Source organism: Carlito syrichta, unplaced genomic scaffold (assembly GCF_000164805.1).
Source record: "Carlito syrichta isolate Samal-C Ts95f unplaced genomic scaffold, Tarsius_syrichta-2.0.1 Scaffold141855, whole genome shotgun sequence".
Lineage (NCBI taxonomy): Eukaryota > Metazoa > Chordata > Mammalia > Primates > Tarsiidae > Carlito > Carlito syrichta.
The window spans coordinates 275,433-301,642 of NW_007085951.1; the positions used below are offsets into that span (position 1 = coordinate 275,433).

Consider the following 26,210-nt stretch of genomic DNA (forward strand, 5'->3'; position numbering starts at 1 on the left):
ACTGGAGTGCAGTGGCTGCTCCCAGCCACCGCGGCCTCGACCTGCTGGGCTCTGGCGATCCTTCCGCCTCAGCCTTCCAAGTAGCCGGAATTACAGGCATGTGCCACCACGCCCGGCTGATTTTTTGATTTATTGTAGAGATGAGGTCTCGCTGCCCAGGCGGGTCTCAAACCCGCGGGCTCAGGCAATCCACTCACCTCAGCCTCCCAGAGGCGCAGGATTACAGGCTGAGCCACCAAGCCTGGCTAAATAATGTCTTTTAATAGACATCAAACCAGTTCGCTTCAGACCTCTTTTAACTATATGTAAAATTGGTTTTCTGCTGATTCATCCATCATTACCTAAGGCCTGGTGGAGATGGTGTGAAGGCAGTAGTACTAGCTTAGGTCCATCACAAGGAACACCAGAAGTAACAAGCTCACAAATCCCAGAGTTCTGATCATTCTGTTTTTCTCCCCTCATAACAAAGGATTTGATTCAAAGCTGCTGAAAGCAAGGAAATAACTCATTTCTGCTTGCATTTTATTTTAACTCTTTAAGATAATTGTTTCTTATTTTTCATTTACTAAACAGCCAATGTAAAATGTTTGAATGCTCTAATTGTTGAAGTTATTTTCTGGTTCCGTAAGTAAAGGTCCATTTGAAAAATTAGAAAGTATTTGTGGTAGATTGGGAAATAATACACTCCTTTGTCTTGTCAATGTGTATTTTGTGTTTTGGGTTTCTTTTTTTTTTTTTTTTTTTTTTTGCAATGATGTCATAATTGCCATTAGAAAAATCTTTTTTGATGTCTGCTTCCTGAACTCAAGAGCTACTTATTTTTTGAGGATTAGTTCATTTTAAATCAGCTTCAAACTGTTAAAGCATCCCAGAGTTTGAGTCGCTGAAACTTTTATTGTTTAATCTTCCTAAAAAAAATTAAAAATATCTTATTACTATTTTTAAATGATACATTCTCATTTAAAAGAAAAAAAGGTAGAGAAATTTGTAGGAATAATCTGCTCACTGAGAGATAACTAATGATAGCATTTTGTGGTGATGACCTTTAGACTTTTTCTATGCATATTTGACAGTTTTCAGTATTCTCTTAAGCAATTGTGGAATGATGGTTTATTATTTGTGAGTTTCTTTTGCATAAGTGCCCTTCCGTGTAACAAAACTGAGATTCAGAAAGAATGTGTTTTGTCCTCAAGATGACAGAAAACAAGTGGTAGCATTTGCACGCATACAGATACAACTGCTTTCCCATGAGTCAAATATGTATTATCTAATGATTGAATTGTCAACATAGGTGATCATCACCACTTCAAGGGTATTTGTTTGCCCTTGTGCGTGTGGCTTACTGTGTTCTTACCTACACCGAAGCACTGTTTGGGGCCCTTGTCATTCGGAAATTCTTTCAAAAAATACTACAGTCCTTCAACTAACCCCATTTTGCAGGGAGTGATAACGATACTCACTTTCCAGTTGTTGCCAATGGGAATAAAGATGAAATATGGTGAAGCTAAACTTCATAGTTGAAATGTATTTGTGAGTTGCAGAACAAAGTGTCTTACTCGAATGTATTAATGAAATACTAGAGAGCAGTCATCCTCCCAGCCATGGTCGTTATAGAATATTTAATAAGAGGATATTTAATAATTACAGTTTTATACTATTTGGTCGTTTCCAAAACAGGCTTTAAAAGTTATTTGTTCCTCACTACAATTAGAAGATGCAGATGTTCTCATCTCTATTTTCTCACATGGAGAAACAGCCTCAGAACTCACTTGCCCAAGGTCATGGACATTGTCAGTGCTGGGTCTGGGATTAGATGATTCTACTCACCTTAGGCTCCACCATGCAGCCCGTTTCTACATGAGAAAGGATCGAACCCTGTGTCTCTTATTTCTTTTAACTCTCCTAGTGCCCTCAGAAATATTTCCTTCTATTTTGTTTTTGTCTCTGTTTTTCTGAGTCAGCATTTCACTCTGTCTCCCAGGCCAGAGTGCAGTGGCAAAATCACAGTTCACTGCAGCCTTGACTCTCTGGACTCAGGTGATCCTTCCGCCTCAACCTCCCGAGTGGTGTGCGACACCGCACCCCGCTACCTTTTTTATTTTTGTAGAAACGAGGTCTTGCTAGAAACCAGCTCAGGCTGGTCTCAAACTCCTGGGCTCAAGCAGTCCTTTCACCTCAGCCTCTCAAAGTGCTGGGATTACAGGCATGAACCCACTGCACTTGGCCCTTCTATTTTGAATAGTTGGCTCGCTGCCACTTTCCCCCCTTACTGTTTTGTCAACATGTGGCATCCAAAACAGATCTGAACTTCAAATCTCACCTTTGAATGCCTGACCTTGTGTGTATCACTAAACAGGGTGGTTTTACTGAGTAAATTGTCACAGGCCATCCCACTGAGCACACCTTGTCTCCACCAACACCCGTGGTCTCTTTGTCTTACCTTTCTGCCTTTGAACTTACCAGAACTTATTGAAGAGATTCTTCTCCCCTCCCTTGACTTCATTTGCCCCCACTGACCACATATTAATCCTCAAAGCTTTGCCTCCCGCTCTCTTTCTTGTTTCTTCAAAAACCAGCATAAGCTCAAGGAAATATTTCCCGAGAATCAAAAGCGCTTTGGAAATGTCAGATGATGGTGAGCTTTGGTGAGGAATATTGTGCTGCCCACACTGCTTTCTTTGGGTTCAGTCCAGAGAACGTACAAAGGAAACGTCAGCAAATATAAAAGGAAATAGCTTCGTTTCACACGTTTCAGCTGCGTGTCATCTGTCAAATGGAAACCAGCCTTTCTGAAAAAGAGAGAAAGACTGTGGCTTACCTCTTCTGCCCTCAAACTAAGGACAAATTTGCCTCACTAAATGGCAGATTATGTGGTGAAACTTTGCTCTTTTGATACATTCATATTTGCATTTCCCCTGGAAACGAAACGAGTCCTTTTGTAGTTAATTAACTGTAAAATAAGATAAGATTGGACAGTTGTAAAAGGAGGTATCTTTAAGGTTTTCTGCTGGCTGGGTATATTTTAGTTCTAATCAAAAGCCAAGAAACTATCTCTAAACTAGCTCAGAGGAAAATCCACCCTCTGCATCCCCTCTCCTTTGATGTTGCTGCACATCCTAGTGAGTGCTTTTATTAGAAAACTAAGGAGCAGGATTGGCACATCAATGGCGATAAGCCTTTTGAAGTGGTTCCCCTCCCATTCCTCGATGCTTGGGATTAACTCACTGGGGTTCTTTGCCGGCTGCTCTTTTTTGTAACATGTTTATTGCACTTGCTTTCCCCTGCTCTACTATGTTCGGGAGCCATGACTTACCATCCTGATTTGTCTTGTTTGCTTTCTGTGTCTCGCTTCCTGTGCCCAGTTGAGCCTGTTGACGCCCGCCCTGCTGCTGACCGAGGACTGACCACTCGACCAGGTATCGGACCCGCTTGACTTCTACTTCTCAGCATCTCACGCTTGAGCTTGGGCAGACGTTGTCCCCTTTCTGCGTTATAAGCCCCTCTCAGTTGTACACACTGCAGAAGACAATTTCAAGTGGCCTTAGAAACCAAACTTTTTAAAATTCCTTTTTTACTTTTCCTTACGCTTCATTTCCCAAGTGCTTGGTTAAGTGATCTATTTTTTTGTTTCTGGGCTTTTTTTTGAAACCTAAAAGAGGGCCCTTCCAAATTTGGGGTGGCTTTTTTTTTCTTTTTTTAAGCACAGAGGATTATATAGAGCCTGTCCTCAAAAACGGAAGCCCAGACAGATGCAGACTATCTGGTGGTGACTTGGTTACTAATGTGAACATCTCTCGTTTCCTTTCTTGTTTGGTACCCAGATGGGTTCTTTTCTAACTAAACTGAGCTCAAACTTCAATCAGTTACTGAAGTAGACATGATTTCCTGAAAATACCAGAATTGGTGTGTCTCCAAAGCCAGAAATACTTACTTTTTCCTCTTTTGTGGGTTGTATATACTTATTCTCAATGAGTGGCTAAAGTAACACAACAGATGTATGTGCATAATTTTGCACATAAGCCCTTTATTTTCTATTACCTAAAAATCCCATTAACACTGAAATAAATGTTACTTTTTTTACAGTTTCCCAAACATTAAGAAAAAACACATCTTAGATTTATGAATAATGTCACAGCACAACAGAAGCACATACATGCCTGGTATCTACTCCATGCACAGCCTCATCCAGCTGATAGTAGCCAGTGTTTTCAGTGAATCTGAAAGAAGAGGAAGTTATTGAATTGGCAAGTCTGTATATTCTGGGGAGATTTTACTCCTAAATAGTACATGCCTTCCCTTATTGATTTTCTTTTTTTCTCCTCATCATCTATCCCCATGTAATAGTCAAGGAACAAAAGGTTATCTTCTTTGAAGATACTAATACATGGAAGTCAACCTTTGCTTCCTGGTTTAGATAGTCAGCAGCGGGGCTAGAGAGAGATCCTGTGTCCCTTGCTGCCAACACAGGCTTGAGCCATGACTGCCTCTAAGCACAATCACTGATGAAGACTCTGCCTTGTGGTATCTTCGTGCCCTTAGGCTGTGATTAACAGTGACAGCAGAGACAGTAGGATGATATATCTTGACAGCTGAGCTCCTTGATTTTATGAATCTCTGTCTGTAGGGCTTTTAAGGGAAATTTAAATTATTGTGAGTCAGAGACAGTTTGAATTCTCTTAATGTCCTCCTTACTGTCAGTGTCATGTAAGTGAATCTCAAGGAGCCAGCAGTTGACATCCCTGTTCTGCTCAGCCAACTGGTAAGGTTTTAGGCTGAGGGTCAGTTCAGTTCTAATTGCAGCCAAAACCAGCTCAGGTTGGTCATTTGCCATGGGACTTTTTTTTTTTTCCGTGATATGTCCCACTTTATTTTTAAAAGAAGACATGCTTTTCATCTACAAGCATAAAATGTGATTTAGAAACATTCAATCAACTAACGTTAAGTCCCTACATTGGGCAAGCTGGGCCTATGTTTCTAATTGAAATATCCAGGAAGGGATGATACTACCAAAGTTTTCTTCTTCTTTTTTTTTTTTTTTTTTTGAAATCTTACATGAAAAGAACACTTTCAAACATTGTCAAACAAAAGTAATTTGTTTTAAAGGAAGAAGTAGAGGATAGTTACTGGTATTATTATACAGGTGGGAAAAAGCCATCCCAAATCTTTCCTGTAATATGAAACTAACAATATTGTAATAATGACAGTATTATTTCATTTTGATTTTCACAAAGATCAACATACTAAATTCCGTGGAGAGTTAGAGTAATTAGATGGTAAGCTTCCTGTTCTCGGGAGCTTGACATGTAATAGAAGAAACACACTTTGCATATTTAGAAAGATGAGCTGGATTTCAGAAGGCAAAGACATAGGAAGCAACCTAAGGGCAAACAGGAATGTTCTATGATGTGAGCAGAAGTCCTAACGCAGGAGTGTGTTAACCAGAGAACTTGCTGGAGATGAGCTTCCGGAGAGGTCGTGAATGATCTGAGGCCCCTGGGTTGACAAAGAAGAAGGGGACAATTCCATGCATATAAGAGAGTGGCCGAGGCCAAGCTTTCTCTCTTATACAGCATAAAGATTAAGTTTCCAAGTAAGACAGCCATAGATGAAAAAGAATGCTCAGCTATGAACTGAGGAAGATTCTAGTTAAGGCATGTTTATAAGTTAGTGATATTCACTAGATATGTATCAAGACATGCATGTGCTCTGTATTTTTGTGTTTGTAGTGAGTCAATCAAACATTTAGACTAATTCCCCCTGTGTTCCATAGGACAGCTTTCTTCATCACGTTTTAGAGATCACAGACTTGAGTTCAATGCACTGAATTATATCTTTAGCCTTTCCAAACTTAGAAAGCCTTCCTGGGGTTGTCTTATATTATTCAAGTAATGGCACTGTTTTTGAATAATCACTGTTGTCACTCAGAAACAAGAAAAGAAAGGGTTTTTGTTTTCCTCTCCCCATTGCTGTATAATCATGACTGAGGAAAATAACTTTTCCTTGACGTTCGTATCTGAAAAACCAGAATATTGTAACTTCTGGAATGCAGTGTCAGGTAGGGACCATAATAATAACAGTAGTGGTTTTTGGGCATAGTGGCCATGACAGCTACTTCTCCTGGCTTATTTCCAAAGACAAATACCTAGAGGACAATTGGACCAGCATAAAAAGGAAAAATACATTGATAGGCTCTTCACATGGGATAGCAAGTTACCCTTTCCATTATAATATATCACCACCCTTCTCCAGTCTAACTAAAGGGAAACCAGGTCCTTGGTCCTGAGCTGTGTAAGAGGCATCAGAAAGAACATAGCCCCTAACCCCCCAAATGAACAACAGGCTCTTCCCACTCATCGTGACTTAGAGGAAGAGAGAGCAGGAGTCACCAGGGCTTCGGATGGAATCAGCACAGCTCAGGGAAGACCTTTGATGAGCCTGTAAACCAAGCCCCCTGCCATTTCATTACATGCAATATCAGCCTTTTATTGATGATATTTCCCTATTAGTGAGCTTGTTAATTTTTCCTTTTTTAACATAATACCAAATGCCTATCCATGCTAAACAAAAATGAACTTGTAAGAGCTCTTTTGGCTAAGAGCTTCTCAAAGTGTTGTCTTATAGACATTAATTGTCTGCCATGCTGACTTGTTATATGAATTGGATTTTTTTTTTTTTTTTTTTTTTTTTTTTTGGTGAGGGGGGACACCAAAAGTTTTCTCATTATCTTTTCAGAAATAGTGTGGACTTATAAAATTTTGAGTGGGAAACTCACTCTTTTCCTACTTTTTTTTTTTTTTTTTTTTTTTAGTGTAATCATTTGGCCCTTCAATCTAAAAGGGAAGACTGCTTAAGAGTTTTCTTAAAAATCTCAGAAATATGGTTTTTATCTGTTGCATTGCTAGATTCTGGTGACAGAAAAAGGGTAAGCTATAAAGAAGTCACCACAGTTATACAAGGACCTCAAACTTTAAAGAGCTTACAGAAAGAAAAATATACAACCAGTGAGAATGAAAATAGTGTTAGTGTCACTGCCCTATAAAAATAAATGTTGGGAAAATTAGAGAGCAGGATAAGTTGAAACTTATGAAAAATGCTAATAATTTTAAAGTAAGAAAATAAATAATAGAGAGCTCAACAGGTTTTGTGGTGGGGACGTGAGAGGGGATATTAGGTCAGTGGGAGGGCCAGAGTTAAAGAGGTGTGAGGAAAAGGGAAACTGAGCCACTTTGTGTCTCTTATGTTTGGATTAAATACAAAGAATTTAAGATGAAAGGAATTAAAGTCCAAGAAGATCAAGATGAGAAAAGAAATCACTAGTCCCTTTTATTAGTTATCTATTGCTAAATAACAAATAACCCCAGAATTTAGCAGCTTAAAACAACAATTTAGTTTCTTACATTTTTTGTATGGGGGGGACTCCCCCCCAAAATGAAATTTACTTGTTAAAAATTGTGTGTTTATTCTTACGTGTTTAAACTTTAGTCACCTTCAAAAAACCCTTCACTTCATGCAGTTCACCTATTGAGACGCTTTTTCTACTGCTCAAAATAGTTTTTGAACTTGTCAATTTTGATACCCTTTAGTACTTCTGCCATTTTTTGTGTCTCCTCTTCCACATTGGCAAAACATTTTTTTTTAGGACTTTTTTTATCCAGGGAAACAAAAGTCACTTGAGACAAGCTCAGTTGAATAAGGAGGGAGGGGCACAGAGGGGCATGTCATTTTTGTTCAAAAACTGCTGAACACTCAGCACATCATGGGCAGATTGCTCATGTAAATCACTCATATGAAATGGGCAAAGACCTTGAAAATCTCCTCCTAAAAAATTCACTGACGTTAAACCCAGCCTCTTACAACAGTGCTATCTGGGAAGCCTGTACTACAGGTGTTCGCCCTCCAAAAAATAATTCCATTTTTTTTTGGGGGGGAGGGCAGTTCTCCCCTGTTGGTCAGGATTTGGGAATTGGTTTAGTGGGGTGGTTCTGACGCAGGGTCTCTTGTGAGGTTGGAATCAAGACATTACCCATGCTGCAGCCATCTGAAGGCTTGATTAGGGATGGGGGTCTAATTCCAAGATGGCTTTCTCACACAGCTGGTGGCCAGACCTCAGGACTTTACCATGTGAAACTCAGCAAGTCGCTACATCCAGACCACACTCAAGGGAAGGGGAATTAAGTTCTACACCTTAAAGAGATAGTATCAAAAAATGTGGGCAGATGTTTAAAAGCCACCACATCTCTCTACCCAAGTCCAAGTTCTTATAACTTAGATCGCAAGCTAAGAGAACTTAGGGGGGAAATAGAACCACTGTCCATGGTCTTTGTGGTATTCTAAAGAAAAGAGAAGAACTAGGACGGTAGGGATAGGAAAATGTAGTTCTGAAACAAAAGAAGGAGAGAAGATAGCTTCACGATCTAGAAACCAGGTGTAGATGGACACTGATTGTGGGTCTGTTTTTGGATAGGTTGTTAAATGGAAACTTTTTGAGCATTTGTACCAGGAAACCGTGCCAGTGTGAATTCCCGGGTTTTGTCAAAATATCCTCACCTTCTTTTTTTATAGAGTACACGGTTGGACTGGCATATCATATGCTGTGGACATTGTGCTTTTCAGTGTCAGCAAAATGTATGACAAGTTTCACAGTACCTCATAGACAAGATTGAAAGAGTGGTTAGCCCAAGAACAAGAATTAGTTCCTATGGGAACTGCAGGCACTGGGAATAATGTAGCCCAAGTAAAACAAGAAATAGCAGAAACACGTTGCCTCTCCTTCAGTATCTGATATGTGTTCAAGGCCATATAGAATGTGGATGGGAGGATTGGGCTTGCTTTGTGTTCAGCAAGACTCAAAATAGGGAAACAGATGTCGCCTTAATGTAGAAAGGCCATTCCAGTTGGCATATCTATCCAAAAATGAAGGCAAACATACATTGCTCCAGGTTAAAACGGGAACTGAGAATCTGTCCCTGGGTGGGAACGCCAGAGAGGAGATAATTTTAAAAGCCCTTCACATCCTAAAATTCCAATTTTTGATCCTTAAATGCTGCAGCATGGAAGCTGATAGCTGTACTTTCTACTTTCATTTTTTTAATGACTTTGCGTTTTTTTAAGCCTCAAATGATGATGAATAATGAACTCCATTACAACAATTAGTGTAAAGAATCATATAGTAATATATAGAGAAGGAGTAGTTAGTAGGCTATAAATTCTGTTAGTCCCAAAGAAGCATCTTAAAAATTATCTATTTCTGCTCTTTATTCAGCAGATGAACCAATTGCAACTATAACTAGAACACTTAACTAAATAAATTATATAATTTTTGCAATGCTTCACTGCAGAGATATATGAACATAATTTATTTGTAATTGGAGCAAAGCCCCAAAGTAGCAGTTTTATTCTGCCAGGTAATTAATGCTCATTTTTAAAACCTTCTATTGTTTTTTCTGAAGTAATGAGAACACATGGAAAAAGACATATAATAGGCTAAACAATAGGCCCTAAACCAAGCCCAGCATATTCTAAGAACAAATCCTTGCCAGCCTTCTAACCAGCATTTAACTTCTACCTTTCCCTTTTCAGAAATTATAGGCTGTATTTAAAGGTAGTGGAAGCCTTAAGTTCAGATTTCTTTAATCTTTCATTTCTTTTTTTTTTTTTTTAATAGATAGTAGATACAGATTTAAATACAGGGTGTTATTTTTCTGAAACAAAGTCATTAATCTATTTTCCTCTAACTTTAGACCAAGAAAGTTCTGGAAGCCTTTGTCTCATACTGTCTATTGTTTCTTGGTAAAAACAAATGGACTACCCTGTGTATTTTAATCATGATATGATACAGGTTCCGGGTTGACAAATATCAAGACAGAGGAGATCTCTGAAGTGAAGATGGATGCAGAGTTCCGACATGACTCAGGATATGAAGTTCATCATCAAAAATTGGTATGTGAAAGAATTCACCTCTTCCTGCTACTCTGTCTTGTTTTGCCAAATGACCTGTTAACTCATGCTCATCCTGTGCCAGAAATCAAATTAAGGAAAAGATAAGAACAAAAATAAAATGCTTGCCTTATAGGATCATCACGAAAACATGAGGAGAAGAGAAGAGGTTCCCTATATAGTTCCTTCTGACTAGAAAGCAGCTAAGCCCGTGCGGGATTTTAAAGTGGAATTCATTTCAGTATGGTAGCCACCAACTTCCACTCTGTTTTCGAGAGAAATAAGCTTACAGTAGGTTTCTTTGAAGGATCAGAGTCTTGAATAAACCCATGCAAACACTACTTGGTTTTACAGAACACTTTTTTTGGCCGTTCACTTAAGTTCACGTCTGTAACTATCTCTCTTTGCCTTTTTATCCCTCTCCCAGCCATTTCCTTCCCGTTCCCTCTCCACCTCCTGTCATCTCAGTTTTCTTGCCAAGGTAAGGTCACAGGGTAAGCAGGACCTCATGATGTGCCCAGCAGCGTTACACATCTAAAGGTTTAGGCAAGGAAGATAGCACTTCCTTTTCAGACAAGATCACTTATTCCCCCCGACGTTAGAATTGGAATAAGTCACTGGGCACGGTGGTTCACACCTGTAATCCCAGCACTTTGAGAGGCCAAGGCAGGAGGATTGCATGAACCCAGGAGTTGGAGACCAGCCTAGGCAACATAGCAAGACCTAGTCTTTACAAAAATTCAGCTGAGCATGATGGCAGGTGCCGGTAGCCCTGAGGTGGAAGGATAGCCAGAGTCCAGGAGATCCAGGCTGCAGTGAGCCATGAGCATGCCATTGTACTCCAACCTGGGCAACAGAGTGAGATCCCAACTCAAGAAAAAAATTAGAATAATTTTTTATTATTCTAATTTAATTTAATAATTTAAACAGCCACCTCCTTTGCAGGTAGCTCCAGTAATATTATATATATATATATGTGTGTGTGTGTGTGTGTGTGTATATATATATATATATATATTTTTTTTTTCCCCCTCCCAAAAAGGTTAGAAATTCAGATAAATCAAATCCTGGATTATGTTAGGGTTCCATTTTATCAGTAAGCATGATCAGGGGATTAGATTAATAAAGAAGACAATTTTATCGTACACTCAGTGGTGAACAAAAAATGGTAATAAAAAAAATTCCCACAGCCACAATATTTCAGAAATGCTCCCTCTGTCAAGCGCTTCTTTTGTTTGTGTGTATTTGTTCTTTTTCAAGCAGAAAATATCTTTCCTATGTTCGTAAATAAAATAGATAAATCTTAGGATTAATCTCTAAAGGAAATGCCTTTTAAAGTATTATTTACACCTCACTTGACTTCAGATGATTTGTAGCAAATTTAAAATTGACTTGGGGTTTGGATTTGTATTTTTAACTCCAATAATCTTTTTTGTAAAGAGACATTTAGCTTTTGGAAGCATGGTTTTGACTGGCAAGAGACTCCAATACTAATGTATAATCAGGTGCTCTTGATCGGGCTGTTGCGGAAGAAGTTAATAAAACCTGGAAACTGCTGAAGAGTTGTGAGTTGGTGGGGTAGGACGCTGAAGATTAATGTACAGATTTGCATGTTCTGGTGCCTGTGTCGTATAAGCCCATCTCCACAATTACACTAACTCCTGTGACGTGACAGTGACTAATGGCCGCAGCAGCAATTAGGAGAATCAGCTCCCTCTACTGAACTAGTTGATAAGATAATGTACTATAATTAGTGCAATGAATATTACAAAATTACAGTATTTTCTTAAAGACACAGGAATATGTCCAGACTTGAATTTATTCCTGATCACCTCATACTATCATTAGCTAATTAATGATTTGCTTTTTAGAAAAATGTTGAGCTAGCATATTGGTTCAGTAAGGGGAATAATTAGGAACAATTTCTAATTTTGTTGTAGACAGACATGAGTAATACCCTTTTAGAAATTTGCTTTCTTTTCTGTATTTCATATTGCCTTTTCAGATCACTAGTATGATAGTTTTAGCTATGAAAATTAGTCATTTTGCTATCTTAAGGCTATACTGAAAGAATTATTTAGGGAGCTACAGGCATACCTCAGAGTTTCCAGAAACTGCAATAAAGCAAATGTCACAACATAGCAAGTCACACTAATTTTTTTGTTTCCTAGGGCATATAAAAGTTATACTATACTGTAGTCTATTAAGTGTGCAGTAGCATTATGTCTAAAAAAACAATGTATGTGCCTGAATTTTACAAGACTTTATTGCTAAAAAAAAAAAAAAAAAAGCTGACCATTACCTGAGCCTTCAGCAAGTCATAATTTTTTTGCTGTTGGAGGGTCTTGCCTCAGACTTTCTCCATATCAGCACAAGGCTGTCTTACTTCCTTATCATGTGTGTGTTCACTGGAATAGCACTCTTAATTTTCTTCAAGAGCTTTTCCCTTGCATTCACAACTTGGCTGTTTGGACAAGAAGCCTAGCTTTTGGCCTGTCTCAGCTTTTGACATGCCTTCCTCTCTAAGTTTAATCATTTCTAGTTTTTTATTTAAAGTGAGAGACGTGTGACTCTTACTGAACACTTAAGGCCATTGTACGGTTATTTATTGACCTAGTTTCAATATTGTTGTGTCTCGGAGATAAAGAGACTTGGGGAAGGAGAGTGGAATGACAGATCGAAGGAAGCGTCAGAACACACATAACATCTGTTGATTGAGTTCACCATCTTATATGGGTACATTTTGTAGCATTCCCAAAACAACTAAAATAGTAACACCAAAGATCGCTGATCACAGATATAATCATTTTTTAAAGGTCTGAAATATTGCAAGAATTACCAAATATGATACAGACATGGCGTGAGCACATGCTGTTGGAAAAATGGCACCAATAGACTTGCTTGATGCAGGGTTACCACAAACTTTTAATTTGTAAAAAGTACAATATCTATGAAGTGCAATAAAGCAAAGTATGCTGTATTTTCATTAGCTTATATTGCAAAGTGGTATATGTTTAGCAATAGTATTTCTTTTACTTGATCTGGCATGAGGTCAACTCTTTCTATAACATGAGGATAAAAATTGTAGTGTGCTTCTATAATTCCATTCAAGTAGATAAGGTGGAAAAATAACTACTTGCTTTTATAAGCAGTATGAAGGAATGTAGTGCAAGAAATATATTGAATAAATGTCTTCTCAATGTTCTCCAAATTCTTTTTATGTTTAATTCAAATAAATAGCAAGGATAAAGCAACATTTTAAACTCTGGTTTCTAGATATAATAGTAAGGAAAGCACGAGTGTTGAGTGACTACTAAAATTCTTGTTGTCTATGCTTTCCTTGGAAATAACGCTGTGCTTTAAAAAGCATCATTCTGCCAAAGTTTAATTAGAGTCCCACTGGATTACTCTAACTAGAAATAGGTAACAAAATGTCTTTTTTCTTTTGTTTAACACCTTTGTTTCAGAATGTTTCCTATGTATTCAAAATGTCCCTCCAAGGAAATTAGGACATCCGCAGGGCTGGAAATCACCTAGGTCATAGTCAGAGTTATGCCTCAGATCTCAGAATTTTAAACCTGCTGTGACAGAGAAAATGCTGACCTCTTTTCATCTTCATTATCTGTGCTTTTCCAGTTTTTGATAGATTCAAGAGCTCCCTTGCTTCCGCCAAATATTCCACCTGTCAGAGGGTCTCAGGTCCCTGCAGACTTCTGTTTTAACATATGAGGGGAAAGTAGACTTCCTTGAACTGGGGAACCCACATATTGTACATGGTCTATAGACTATGATTGACATTCTTAATAGAACATGTGATTTTGTTTTTCAAGTTAGCAACAGATACATGACTAACTACCTGGGCAGAGAATATACTGAAACTTTTCACATGCCTCGTCCAGGTGTCTCCTGTAACTACAATTCTTTTTCTCGATTTGTTTTCAAGGTGTTCTTTGCAGAAGATGTGGGTACAAACAAAGGGGCGATCATTGGACTCATGGTGGGCGGTGTTGTCATAGCAACGGTGATTGTCATCACCTTGGTGATGCTGAAGAAGAAACAGTACACATCCATCCATCATGGTGTCGTGGAGGTAGGTACACTTGACTGCATGTTTGCCCCATGGGAAGGGAAGACTACATCAGGCTAAGGATTATCTGAGTATCTCTTTGGGAAAAAAATTCTTCCTCCATGGTGTTCAATTTAAAGCTATTCCTTTCTTGCTTTGACTCTCATTTTTTTTCGATTTTATGACAAATACTGGGATTGGGTGTCATTTTCTCAACTTACAATTTAAGTCGAAATCGCCAAAATGATATAAAGGATAACGCATCTCTTACATTATGATGGCCCTTAAACATGTTTTTTAAAAACAAACAGCAGGCCGGGCGCGGTGGCTCACGCTATGATCCCAGCACTTTGGGAGGCCGAGGCGAGAGGACTGCCTAAGCCCGCAGGTTCAAGACTAGCCTGGGCAACTTGGCGAGACCTCATCTCTACAATAAATCAAAAAAGTTAGCCAAGTGTGGCAGCATGCACTGGTGGTTCCAGCTACTTGCAAGGCTGAGGCAGGAGAATCGCTTGAGTCCAGCAGGTCAAGGCTGTGGTGGCCGTGAGCATGCCACTGCACTCCAGCCTGGGCCACAGAGTGAGACTCCAACTCAACAAAAAAAAGAAAAACCATATCAGAAGTTAGAAATAAAAATGGAGATGGGAGGTTGCTTATTCAAAAGAAAAAGTTAACATATTTATTCCTAGAATTTTCTTGTTTTAAATAGTCTGGCATCTAAGGAAAATCAGATCATAGTACTAATTTTCAGTACAGACTCTTACCTTTCAAGTTTGGCGGGAAATCACATTGTACCAAATGGCTCAGCACACATGCCTGATTGTTATTTGAGATGTTTTTCAACCTATTACCTTGCGCTCTCACCTGAAATATCTTAGTTTCAAAGGTGTTGGTATAGGAGAACCACAGGTGAAGAGAAGACACACAAATGTCAGTCACAATTACTGAACAATCATCCTTCTTGTAGAATTTCTTCCCCCAGGCTAGTCTGATTAACAGGAGTGTACAGCACAGAGGTATTGGGTTACACCAACAAAACAGAGCAGGCACAAGGTTCCAATATTACTTCTTAAACTCATGATAGAAGAAGGAAAGAAAATCTACAAATAAGTTATTTTTATGCATTTCAAAATGCCATTTTGGTGGAGAAAAAGTTTTTTAAAAATCTCAACAGTATATGCTGCTTTTTAGGAAGCCATCTTGTAGAGAGAGTGAATTAACACATTTTGAGGATTATATAATTTTTAGAGTTGAAAGAGATCGCTGTGGTCATTTTGTATAAAGGAAGAAATGAACCAAGACCGGAAGTGTTCACCTGATGTCAAACTGAGTAGGGTCAAGGTCAGGGTCCCAATTCCACCCCTTCTACTTACCAATTGCTCTTTTCATCACAGAAAAGTTCACATATTTCTTGGGAGTTAAACAACCAACTCACCCCAAGGAACTGTGCTCCAAACCATTCTTGATTATAAGTAGCAGGAACAGTTTAAACAAATTAAATTTGTGGTGAAGCCAGGAATCTCATTTTCTTCAGCTCTTAAAGTCTCCCCAGATGACTTGTTTACAGAAGCTGCTGTTATAAATTGGTTTTGAGTCTTATTTCCCATGTCTGTAGTGGTGGGGATGTGCTAAAACTCTGTGTGACAAATGAAACAACAGGCCGTAGGATGGAAAGGAACCAAATGATTCACAGACTAGAGTGTGAGCGCATAAAAAAAGCAGTGAGGCCGGGTGCAGTGGCTCACGCCTGTAATCCCAGTGAGCCGAGGTGAGAGGATTGCCTGAGCCCAGAAGTTCGAGACCAGCCTGAGCAATATGGTAAGACCTCATCTCTACAATAAATCAGAAACACTAGCCAGGCAAGATGGCACGTGCCTGTAGTCCCAGCTACTTGAAAGGCTGAGGCGGAAGGATTGCCTGAGTCCAGCAGATTGGGCTATGGTAGCCGTAATCATGCCACTGCCTAGGGGACAGAGTAAGACTCCGACTCAAAAAAAAAGGCAGTGAGCACATCAAATTTGGGGCATTGCTCTGTTGTAATAGTGTATCTAAGCTTGTGTCCCTTGAAACAGAATAAGATGTATTTGCATTAGTGTCGGTTTCTCTCATTTCTATTCAAATCATTAATTTTAATTCCATATTTGGGCAAAAAAATGTTTCCATACTTGAGCAATGCAGAAGCCCCTTTTAATTTCTTTAATATTTTATCTTTTAATGGCTTTTGAACTGATGGATCTGCTCAAGAAGCAGCTGCCAATCTGCAAAATTTCTATCAGTTGAAGTGCCTGTCTTTGATACCAAAGGCCAAAGAGTCCTTATTGGTTTCCTAGGGTTGCCATAACAAAGTACCACACTCTGGGTGGATGAAACGACAAAAATGTATTTTCTCACAGTTCTGGAGACTAACATCTGAGATCAGGGTGTCCATTGGTTTCTTCCTTGGGCTTGTGGATGGCTGTCTTCTCCCAGTGTCGGCCTTCCCTCTGTGTTTAACTGTGTCCTAATCTCTTCTTCTTGTAAGGACACCAATCATATTGAATAAGGATCCACCCCAGGAACCTCATTTAACCTTAATTACCTTTTTGATCCTATCTCAAATATAGTCACATTTGGAGGCACTGGCTCCAACATCTGAATTGTAGGGGCACAACTCAGCCCGAGAGAACCCAGTGGTGCAGTCAGAAAAGCAAGACCTCCACCAAGGGCTCCTTTCCCTGTCTGCACATAAGACTTTCAAGGTACTTTTCTAAAAGGACACATTCACAGATCCCACCCTAGACCTAGGGGCACAGAATTCCCAAATAGAAGGCTGGGAACCTGAATATTGAAAATTTCTCCAACTGAATGAGACATGCAGTCAGGCTTGAGAATCACTGACACATCGTGTTAACACTCCTTCCTTTTCATTCTCTGAGTGAACCTTAGGGAGTCGAAAATGGTATCTCTTGCCTCCCAGATAACTGATTGCCTTTTAAGTGCTCTTCCATCTGCCTGGGTTAAATGTTTCTTTTGGTCATTTACCAGGAAATGTCTCCTTGGACTTGGAATGTCAGAGGAGAGGTTGACACTTTGACCCAGATTTTGAAAAAGAAAAAAAAAAGACATTCATTTTTAAGGCAGGAGGCATCTTTGCAGGAGCAAAATTGAGAGGACGAATATTAGCTCTTCTCTAGAAAAGAAGCAACTACGCGAGAGCAACTAAAAACCTTTCTAGATGGAGTGCCCTCCCTCGTTTGTGTTTTATTTCCTCTCACTTTCTTCTTCCTTAAAGAAGGTTGTTGTTAAGAGCTTGGAAACCATCTCTCTTTCCTCTCAAGGCTCTGGTGTCTGTTCAGCCCCATGGGGAGTCTGCACAGCAATATCAGTCAGCTTCCTTTGGGATGCTGTTCCCCTGTCCTGTCCTCAGAAAAATGGAGTCTAGCTGGGATGGTAGGATTGGGACACCAGGAGCTACAAGCCAACCTAGGCACGTTCCCAGTAGGTGAGAGAGTGTTATAGGGTTTCAGAGCATCATTTCTCTCAGGAGATCAGCGTCTGCACTGAGCGGGAGTGATCCTTCTACAAACATCCTCTTCCTACCTTACCAGGCTCCCTCATACTGAAGTCTATGGAAATCCCTTCATTTCCAGCTCTGGTTAACCTTCTTCATGAATGAGTCACCATACCTCCTTAAGCACAAAAATGAGTAAATGAGTATTTCCAGTTGGACTGGACTCCATCACTTGGGACAAAATACCATCAAATTCATACACCGTCCGTGCATGAGGAAATCATGATGAAAGCACAGGTCTTCAGGAAGTCTTTGATTTTTAGAGAAAGACTCCTGCAGGAGAGCACAGAGATAGGAGCCCTAGAGAAAACTGAGGAAAAAAATATAGAAATGTTAGCGAGCCTAGTCCAGTCACACACCACTTAACAACAGGGGTACATCCTAGGCGAACATTCTAGAGTGAACTTACACAAACATAAATGGTGTCACCTACTACACACCTAGGCTCTACAGTATAGCGTATTGCTCCTGGGCTATAGACCTGTGCAGCAGGTTATTGTGCTGAATACAATGGGCAGTCATAACACAATGGTAAGTATTTGTGCATCTAAACATAGAAATGGTACAATAAAAACACAAGACTATAATCTTATGGGACCACTATCATACATGCGGTCTGTCATGGACTGAAATGTTTTGTGCGATGTGTGATTCTATCTTTATTAGAGTTCTTAGCATATGGAAATGAGCAGTTGCTAGTTTTTGCTTTTTAGAAATAAGCAATAAGTATTGATTTAATGATTTGCTTAGCCATAGGCCAGAGATTCATTCTGGGACCATTAGCACGCTTTCCCGAGGAGATGACTGTGCTTTTTTTTTTTCCTTAAGCAGTGACACCATAGGCCTTAATTATGCTGCCTCCCAAACGTGCCCTCCATGTCAGCATCCTCTGGTGGCTGAAATTTATAGCGCCATCTGAATTACCCACTATTGCTCCTGTTTTGGGGTTGTTGTTTTTTTTTTCCCTTGCATTAGAGTCTCACTCTGTCTCCCAGGCTGGAGTGCAGTGGCATGCACACAGCCACCGCAGTCTTGCCCTCCTGGGTTCAGGCAATCCTTCCATCTCAGCCTTCCAGATAGCTGGAACTACAGGAGCAGGCCACCACGCCCAGCTAATTTTTTTTATTCATTATAGAGACGAGGTCTCGCCAAGTTGCCCAGGCTGATCTCGAATTTCTGGGTTCAGGCAGTCCCCTCGCCTCCTCTTCCCAAAGTGCCGGGATTACAGGTGTGAGCCACCATGCCCGGCCTGCTCCTGTTTTAATATTCTCCTACAAAGCCTACTGACCCCAGGTTCTGATTAGTAGCAGATGATGTTTTTCTACCCTGATGTACATGGAAACTGGATATTTACAAACACATATTGTAGCTCTATCCTCTGCTCCTCAATCACCCAAAAGTAAGGAAAAGAGGGAGCCACAAATTCTCTTTATTGTAGGGTGTGATAAAAGTTTTCCTTTCACGGATCTGATAACTAGAACCCCGGGTCTCCCCGCCTCCACCCCCTGGTCATCTCATTAATGACCTAAATAAGAAGAGAATTGTTTCTTTGGCTTTTTTTGGAGTTTTGGCATATGGGTTTTCCTGAGAAATGTGATATCCTATTGGTGATTTGAGAAAAATATGTCCTTAGAGGCCTTTTCTCCTGGCAAGGACCCACCAGGACGGAGGCACCTACCAGCCACTGACGTCGGGGTCTCACAGCATTTGGAGAGGGTGGTCAGGTTAAATGGGAAGCAGAAGTAAGGAAAGCATCGAAAATTAGTGCAAAGAGATGGCAAAGGACTTGCTGAGCCTGCCTGAAGAATTGCTTGCTTTTTTGGCAAGAGATGTAGTGAACTATTTTATAGGGACATACATACCTATGAAGAAACTGCCTCATCATTAAGAAAATGAGGCCACGTGCGGTGGCTCACACCTGTAATCCCAGTACTTTGGGAGGCTGTGGTAGGAGGATCACTTAAAACTAGGAGTTTAAGACCAGCCTGGGCAACATAATGAGACCTCGTCTCTACAAAAAAAAATTTAGAAATTAGCCAGGTGTGGTGGTGCGTACCTGTAGTCCCAGCTACTCAAAAGCTTGACGCAAGAGGATCACCTGAGCCCAGGAGTTGGAGTAAGCTATGATCATGCCACTGCACTCCACCTCCACCTTGGGGAACAGAGTGAGACCCTGACTCAGAAAAAAAAATGTACATGGACACTGGATATTTACAAACACATATTGTAGCTCTATCCACTGCGCCTCTATCACCTAAAGGTAAAGAGAAGAGGGAGCCATAAATTGTCTTTATTGTAGGGTGTGATAAAAGTTTTCCTTTCACGAATCTGCTAACTACAACACTAGGTCTCCCCGCCTCCACCCCTTGGTCATCTCATTAATGACCTACATAAGAAGAGAGTTAAGCAGAAAACCAGTACCAGGAAGCTACAAGGAGGAAAAATCACTAGCTTGAAAACGTCCTTCCTTGTTCTCGTTGCTTTTCTTTTCCTTCCCATGTTCCTGGCTCCTTTGACATTGTAACACTTTATTGTTACAATGGGCACTGACTTCATTTACTTGTCTGGTCCACCTCAGTGATTTTGCAATGAAACCTCTTGGGGGCCAGGGTTCTGTTGTTTGGCCTAACGTGTATTCAGAGGCATCTATTAATACCCACCCTTCTGTTTGCTAGACTTAGTAACATTAAAACGTGGCGTTCCTTGTCCTCCTCTGAACTCACACTCACACCTCTGAGTAAATACACTAGAAGGGATTTGATGGAGGGGGGGCCGGAAATGCCTAGAAACTAAGGACACCCAAATAGAATTTTGCCTGTGTGATCTGATAGTTGAGTTCTAAACTGCTGTGGGTGTAGTGAAAGACTAAATGGAGCCAGTGAATCAAGTTGAGGGAGAAAAGGGCACGGGCAGGGGAATAAGCCAAAGAGTATTCAGAAGTTCTGCTCAAAGCTGTTTTAGGATAAGGCTAGTCAAACCTGGGCTCAGCTCTCTCCGGTGTGTATCCTCTGCAGTGGCCAGTTGAGGCTGTGCTGCGGTGCAGTGCAGGGGGCCTGGATCTCAGGAAGACACAGTGCACTGCACTGAAAGCTAGATGAAGACTTCAGATCAGCTACTGCTGCTGTCTAATTCAGGCAGTCAGGGAAGAGAATATTCAGAGGTAACATACATGCTTTCATCTCAGCAAGTGACTGATGTTCCTACCTGGTGGGAGAATGGAGACTCTGTGACTTCATTGTTTTATCATTTCTTTCAGAACAAGCACTACTGGCTCAAACTTGCCCCGTCTCTGCTTTAAGAGAAATAATATTACAGAGGCCTTGTCTGCACAGGGTCCTGGTGAGGCTGGCCCGTCACTCCCGTAGCAAGTCATGAGGAAGAGATTGATAAGCTTGCTGGAGAGGAAGGGCTGCCCTTACCTGGTGTTCTTCCTTTGGTGATGGGTTTATCCATGGACATGAGTATTCAGTTTTTCGCTTCTAGCTTCCAAGGGGACAGGGATTAAAAGAGCCAATCCAGACTCCTTGGGTGCCCTTTTGTAAAGATAATCCCTTCTCCTGTAGCTCCTGAGCCCTGGGAGGTTTCAGGGCCAAGCTGCCCCACTGCAGGCATGGCGAAACGAAGCTCCCTCTCTGCAGCAGAGGGAAACAAGGATTAGCAAGTAGAACAGAGGCCAAGGAAAGTCAGATGTCTGGATCACACTCCTGCCTTCATCTCTGGCATGGTTCTCTTCAGTATTTGGCTTTAGAGTTAGAAGAGATGAAAACTATCACTTTGCCAGGTGTTCCCCTGCCCTTGATGAATGCAAATAATTGTTGACAACCAGTGTGAAGGTTGATATACCGTCTGGAGGAGATAAAAGTAGAATATTCCAATGATCAAGAAGTATTTTGACTTTTTTTATACTCAGAAATACAGCAGCTTTCTGCTTGATCTCCCAGGCAAGATTTTTTTTTTTTTTTAAACCCTGGCATTCTTTGAAACCTCAGTTACAAGGTGATACAGCACAGACACACAAAAAAGATGTCCAGGTTTGAATGGCGTACACAGCTGCAGACAGGCTATCTCCTGGCAGGTCGGTTAGAGAATGAATGAAATCTCTCATTCTTGGTGCTAATCTTTCATGATGGCATTTTAATGTACAAGTCTGAGGCTAATTGCACAGTTGCCAATTAAAGCCAGGTGACCTTATTTGTTGACAGCAGTGCAGCTCAAAAGAAAAAGGAAGGGATGAGGAAAATATCTGTGAATGATGCCTAGAAGGAAGTGAGGCCGAGCATCTGTTTGAACAATGTTCTCCGAGCACTGCCTTGGTTAGAGCTTGTTGGTGGCATTGTTCTGAGAGGAAATGGTGGGCCTGTCATTGGAGGGCTTGACTGCTGAATGCATGCAGCACTGACAAGGTGGGACATGGGAAGGATTCCTGGAGCATACCATCTTCCTTGAGTGGGAACTTAAGAATCAGGACACAATGGAGGGCCACACTGTCCCGAGGTGTGTGGAGGCCGTGCATCCACCTATTCCAGCTGCAATGGGATTGGCCAAGGGAGTGATTCCACCTCATGCCCAGACTAAAAAGAGTCAATCAGTCCATGAAGTGGGGTCACACAAAGTGACTATGAGGGAACCTACGTGGATCAACAGGTTGTAGTTTTGTCTAGATTATTCCTTAGCGAGTCTGCAGAGTCAAAGCCCCACTCACTTCTAACAATGCCATGAAGGTAGGGGACATTTGCAATCACTGGCCTGATCTTCAAAATAAACCACAGGGAGGAACTGTGTTTAAACCTGAAAAGCATTAAATATTTTAATGCTCACCTAAAAAAAAGTATTACTTTCTTCCTGTGCCAAATAGCATCATCTTAAATGATAGTTAGACCTGTCTTTAATATTTTAATAAAATCTGATGAAAACAGGGATAGATTAAAATAAGCATGATAAGATATTCAGCAGTCCAGAAAATGAGTATTTTTCTACCCAATATACAGTATACTTGGTCAACTCTGCATGATGCTTTTGGGTGGGTAGGTTGGTGTTTTAAATCTTACCACCACATTTCCACATAGAACAGCCTTTCATCAAGGCTGTTGTCCGCTATTGAGCCAACAGAGAAGAAAAAACTACTTGACACACATAGATGTATCCGGTTACTTTTGAGTTGGAAGCAAAAGCAGCCAACGAGCACTTTGCAAACCTGAGCCAGCGAGTCAAGGTCTTCAGCACCACCTGGTGGCTAGATGGAGCAGAGCACCGCGGAACTGCTGTGCAAAGGCCTGCCCCAAGATGTCAAAATGAGGGAGAAAGAGACCATCACGGGTGTTCTGCGATCTTAGCCAAAAAAAAAAAAAGAGTACAGTACTCCTGGTCCTTTTACTCAGTCCTCCTCTTCCTTGCTTTTCAGGTTGATGCCGCTGTGACCCCGGAGGAGCGCCACCTGTCCAAGATGCAACAGAACGGCTATGAGAACCCAACCTACAAGTTCTTTGAGCAGATGCAGAACTAAACCCCCGCCACAGCAGCCTCTGGAGTTGGACAGCAGAACTATTGCTTCACTACCCATCGGTGTTCATTTCTAGAATAATGTGGAAAGAAACACATCCCTCTGTTTTATTATTTACTCATTATCGCCTTTCAAGAGCTGTGCCGTAACACAAGTAGATGCCTGAACTTGAATTAATATACAAATCAGTAATGTATTCTCTCTCTTTACATTTTGGTCTCTCCACTACATTATTAATGGGTTTTGTGTACTGTAAAGAATTTAGCTGTATCAAACTAGTGCATGCATAGAGTCTTTCCTGATTATTTATCACGTAGCCCTTTAGCCAGTTGTATATTATTCTTGTGGTTTGTGACCCAATTAAGTCCTCTTTGAAATATGCTTTAAGAATCGATGGGGGATGCTTCCTGTGAACGTGGGAGTTTAGCTGCTTCTCTTGCCTAAGTATTCTTTTCCTGATCACTATGCATTTTAAAGTTAAGCATTTTTAAGTATTCCAGATGCTTTAGAGAATTTTTTTTTCCATGATTGCATTTTACTGTACAGATTGCTGCTTCCGCTATATTTGTGATATAGGAATTAAGAGGATACGCGTCTGTTTCTTTGTGCCTGTTTTATGTGCACATGTTAGGCATTGAGAATTCAAACTTTCTTTTGTCCACATATCTTTGAATCTTTAATAAAGAAAAGAACCCCTGTTCATTGTAAGCACTTTTACGGGTGGGGGGAGGGAGTGCTCTGCTGGTCTTAAATTACCAAGAATTCTCCAAAAAAAAAAATTTCTGCAGGATGATTGTACAGAATCATTGCTTTATGACATGATAGCTTTCTACACTGTATTACATAAATAAATTAAATTAAATAACCCTGGCAAGACTTTTCTTTGAAGGATGACTGTGGACATTGAATAGGCAAAGTAATTTTGGGTGGGGAGGAAAGAGGCAGTTTCAGTTTCCTTTAACCAGTCTCGAGTTTTATTTATGATCACAAAAGAAAGTGAAAAACGGAAGGGAAGGGGAAGGCATGCCTGGACAAACCCTTCTTCAAGCTTTGTCTTTAATTTGTATAAAAATGGTGTTTTCATGTAAATAAATACATTCTTGGAGGAGCGCCATTGTGCCGGTGTGAATGATTCTATGGTAACAATCTTAATTATTTAGTAAGAAATCTCCAGGACAGCCACACCGATTGTATCTTAGTGACATAGGAAATGGAGGCCAACATGTGTCTCCCAGTGCTGGTAAAATATTTTGGAGACCTAATTAACAGCTTTGACTTGGTCTAAAATATTGTGCTGCCATATCTTGGTCCTCAAGTTTATCCCAAATGACAAAGAAATAAAAACTAAGACCAGCTGGCGGACAGTTATCGTCAAAGCAGGATTTCTTAACCTGGACACTATTAACATTTTGTTATCCTGAGCATTCCAAGATAGTTAGTTAGCAGCATCTACTAACTAGCAATCGAAGTGCCTCCAGATATTGCCAGTTGTCCTTTAGGGGGGCAAAGTTGCCCCATTTGGAAACTACTGTTGTGTAGTTTCAAAGAATGGGATGGGTACCTAAGTTGTAACTGAGGAAGCCTATCTAAATTCAGGCTGCTGGAACAAAATACCATAGCTGGGGGGCTTAACAACAGACACTTATCCTCACAGCTCTAGAGAGTCCCAGATCAGGGTGCCAGCACGGTCAGGTTCTAGCCACAGCCCTCTTCCGTGTTCAGAGATGGCTGCCTCCTTACTGTGTCCTCATTGGTGGAGGAGAGAAAATGATCTAGCACCTTAATCTTATATGGGCACAGATCCGACAGTGACCCCCACCCTCAACCCCTGCTCCCAAATGACCTAATCTAACCCTAATTACCTCTCATCATGCCAGGAGTTAGGGTTTCAACATGAATTTTCCAGGGATGAAAACACTCAGTTTAGCAATATCTGCTAGTCCAAAGATCTGAAAACACATGGACCCTGTTGTTTTTGTTGGGTGGTCCTTGGTCTCAGGTAAACGTTTTAGCTTTAATTGCAGCCTTTTAAACTAGAACGCTAAGCAAGGAAATTAATCAAAATTGTTTCATCATGTCACTCTGCAGTGTGAACAAACTCAATTAAAATTCATCTGTGTCCCATTTTCATAAGAACAAAATGACCATCTTCTTTGCCCTGTCAGGAACAATTGGATATGACTGCTAGATGAAGATATGTGCATATGACATTTATTTTTCAGTGGGGTTCTCATTCTCTTGCCCAGGCTGGAGTGCAGTGGCACAATCACTGCTCACCACAGCCTCAAACTTACAGGCTCAGGCAATCCTTTTGCCTCAGCTTCCGAAGCAGCTGGAACACATGCACATGGCACTATGCCCAGATGATTTTTTTTATGTTTTCTATAAACTAAATCTCGCTATGGTGCCTAAGCTAGTCTAGATCTCCTAGGCTCAAGCAATCCATCCGCCTCAGTCTCCCAATGTGCTGGGATTGCAGGTTGAACAACCATCCCTGGCTCATATGATAATTTATATGCATAAACTACATTTCCAATTTGCCTGACCCAAAGAGAGGTACCTAGCTAGTTGAGGAAAATTAACCCTAATATAAAATGACATGGCATTGTATGGTATATCACTCCCATGCCAACTTTCAGTTGTACTAACTACAGGCTTTGGATTTGATCATTTCAAAGCTAGTGAAAAAAAAGTTCAAAGCTAAATATATGTAAATAGGCATAAATATATTTATTCATGTCTTAGAATTATGAAAAGATAGTGCCTTGTAATCTTGGTTCTTCAGTTGAGATACGTTGATAGGATTCTCCAGATGGTCTGGGGGTTAATCAATAAGGTTATTTACACAAAACTGACATGGTGCCAAATAGAGTAGTAGTTGGCCGCGCCAAACATGAATGAGATTTGGGAAATTTTGGTGTGACTAATCGAATGGGTAAAGAATAGTATCTCGGTGTAGTTTTAATTTATACTTATGAGTAATAATGGATACTCTTTCATATGTTCAAGGGCCATTTCATAGCTTTCAATGTTCAGTTTATTTATTCTTGTTTGAGGCTTGAAGTCTATTTGGGTTTCAGGATTGCAAAGCCTGCTGTCTTACTGTTTACATCTGCCTGGTAACTCTTTGTACACTCCCTTTATTTTTAGCTTTATTT

General features: G+C 40.4%; 1 protein-coding gene across 8 annotated transcripts in view; it reads left to right on the forward strand.

The window, feature by feature from the left end:
- APP (amyloid beta precursor protein) overlaps nucleotides 1-24,162 on the forward strand; it is a 227,244-nt gene extending 203,082 nt beyond the window's left edge. For 3 of the 8 annotated variants that reach the window (XM_008049940.2, XM_008049941.2, XM_008049942.2), the window contains 4 exons: nucleotides 3,363-3,416; nucleotides 9,839-9,939; nucleotides 13,880-14,026; nucleotides 22,954-24,162. In XM_008049940.2, the coding sequence (XP_008048131.1) occupies nucleotides 3,363-3,416; nucleotides 9,839-9,939; nucleotides 13,880-14,026; nucleotides 22,954-23,055 (404 nt within the window). In that variant the 3' untranslated portion in view covers nucleotides 23,056-24,162. Of the gene's footprint in view, nucleotides 1-3,362; nucleotides 3,417-9,838; nucleotides 9,944-10,404; nucleotides 10,418-13,879; nucleotides 14,027-22,953 lie in introns of all 8 variants that reach the window. The other 5 variants (XM_021708508.1, XM_021708510.1, XM_021708511.1 and 2 more) reach the window with 3 other exon arrangements.
- The last annotated feature ends 2,048 nt before the right edge of the window (nucleotides 24,163-26,210 follow it).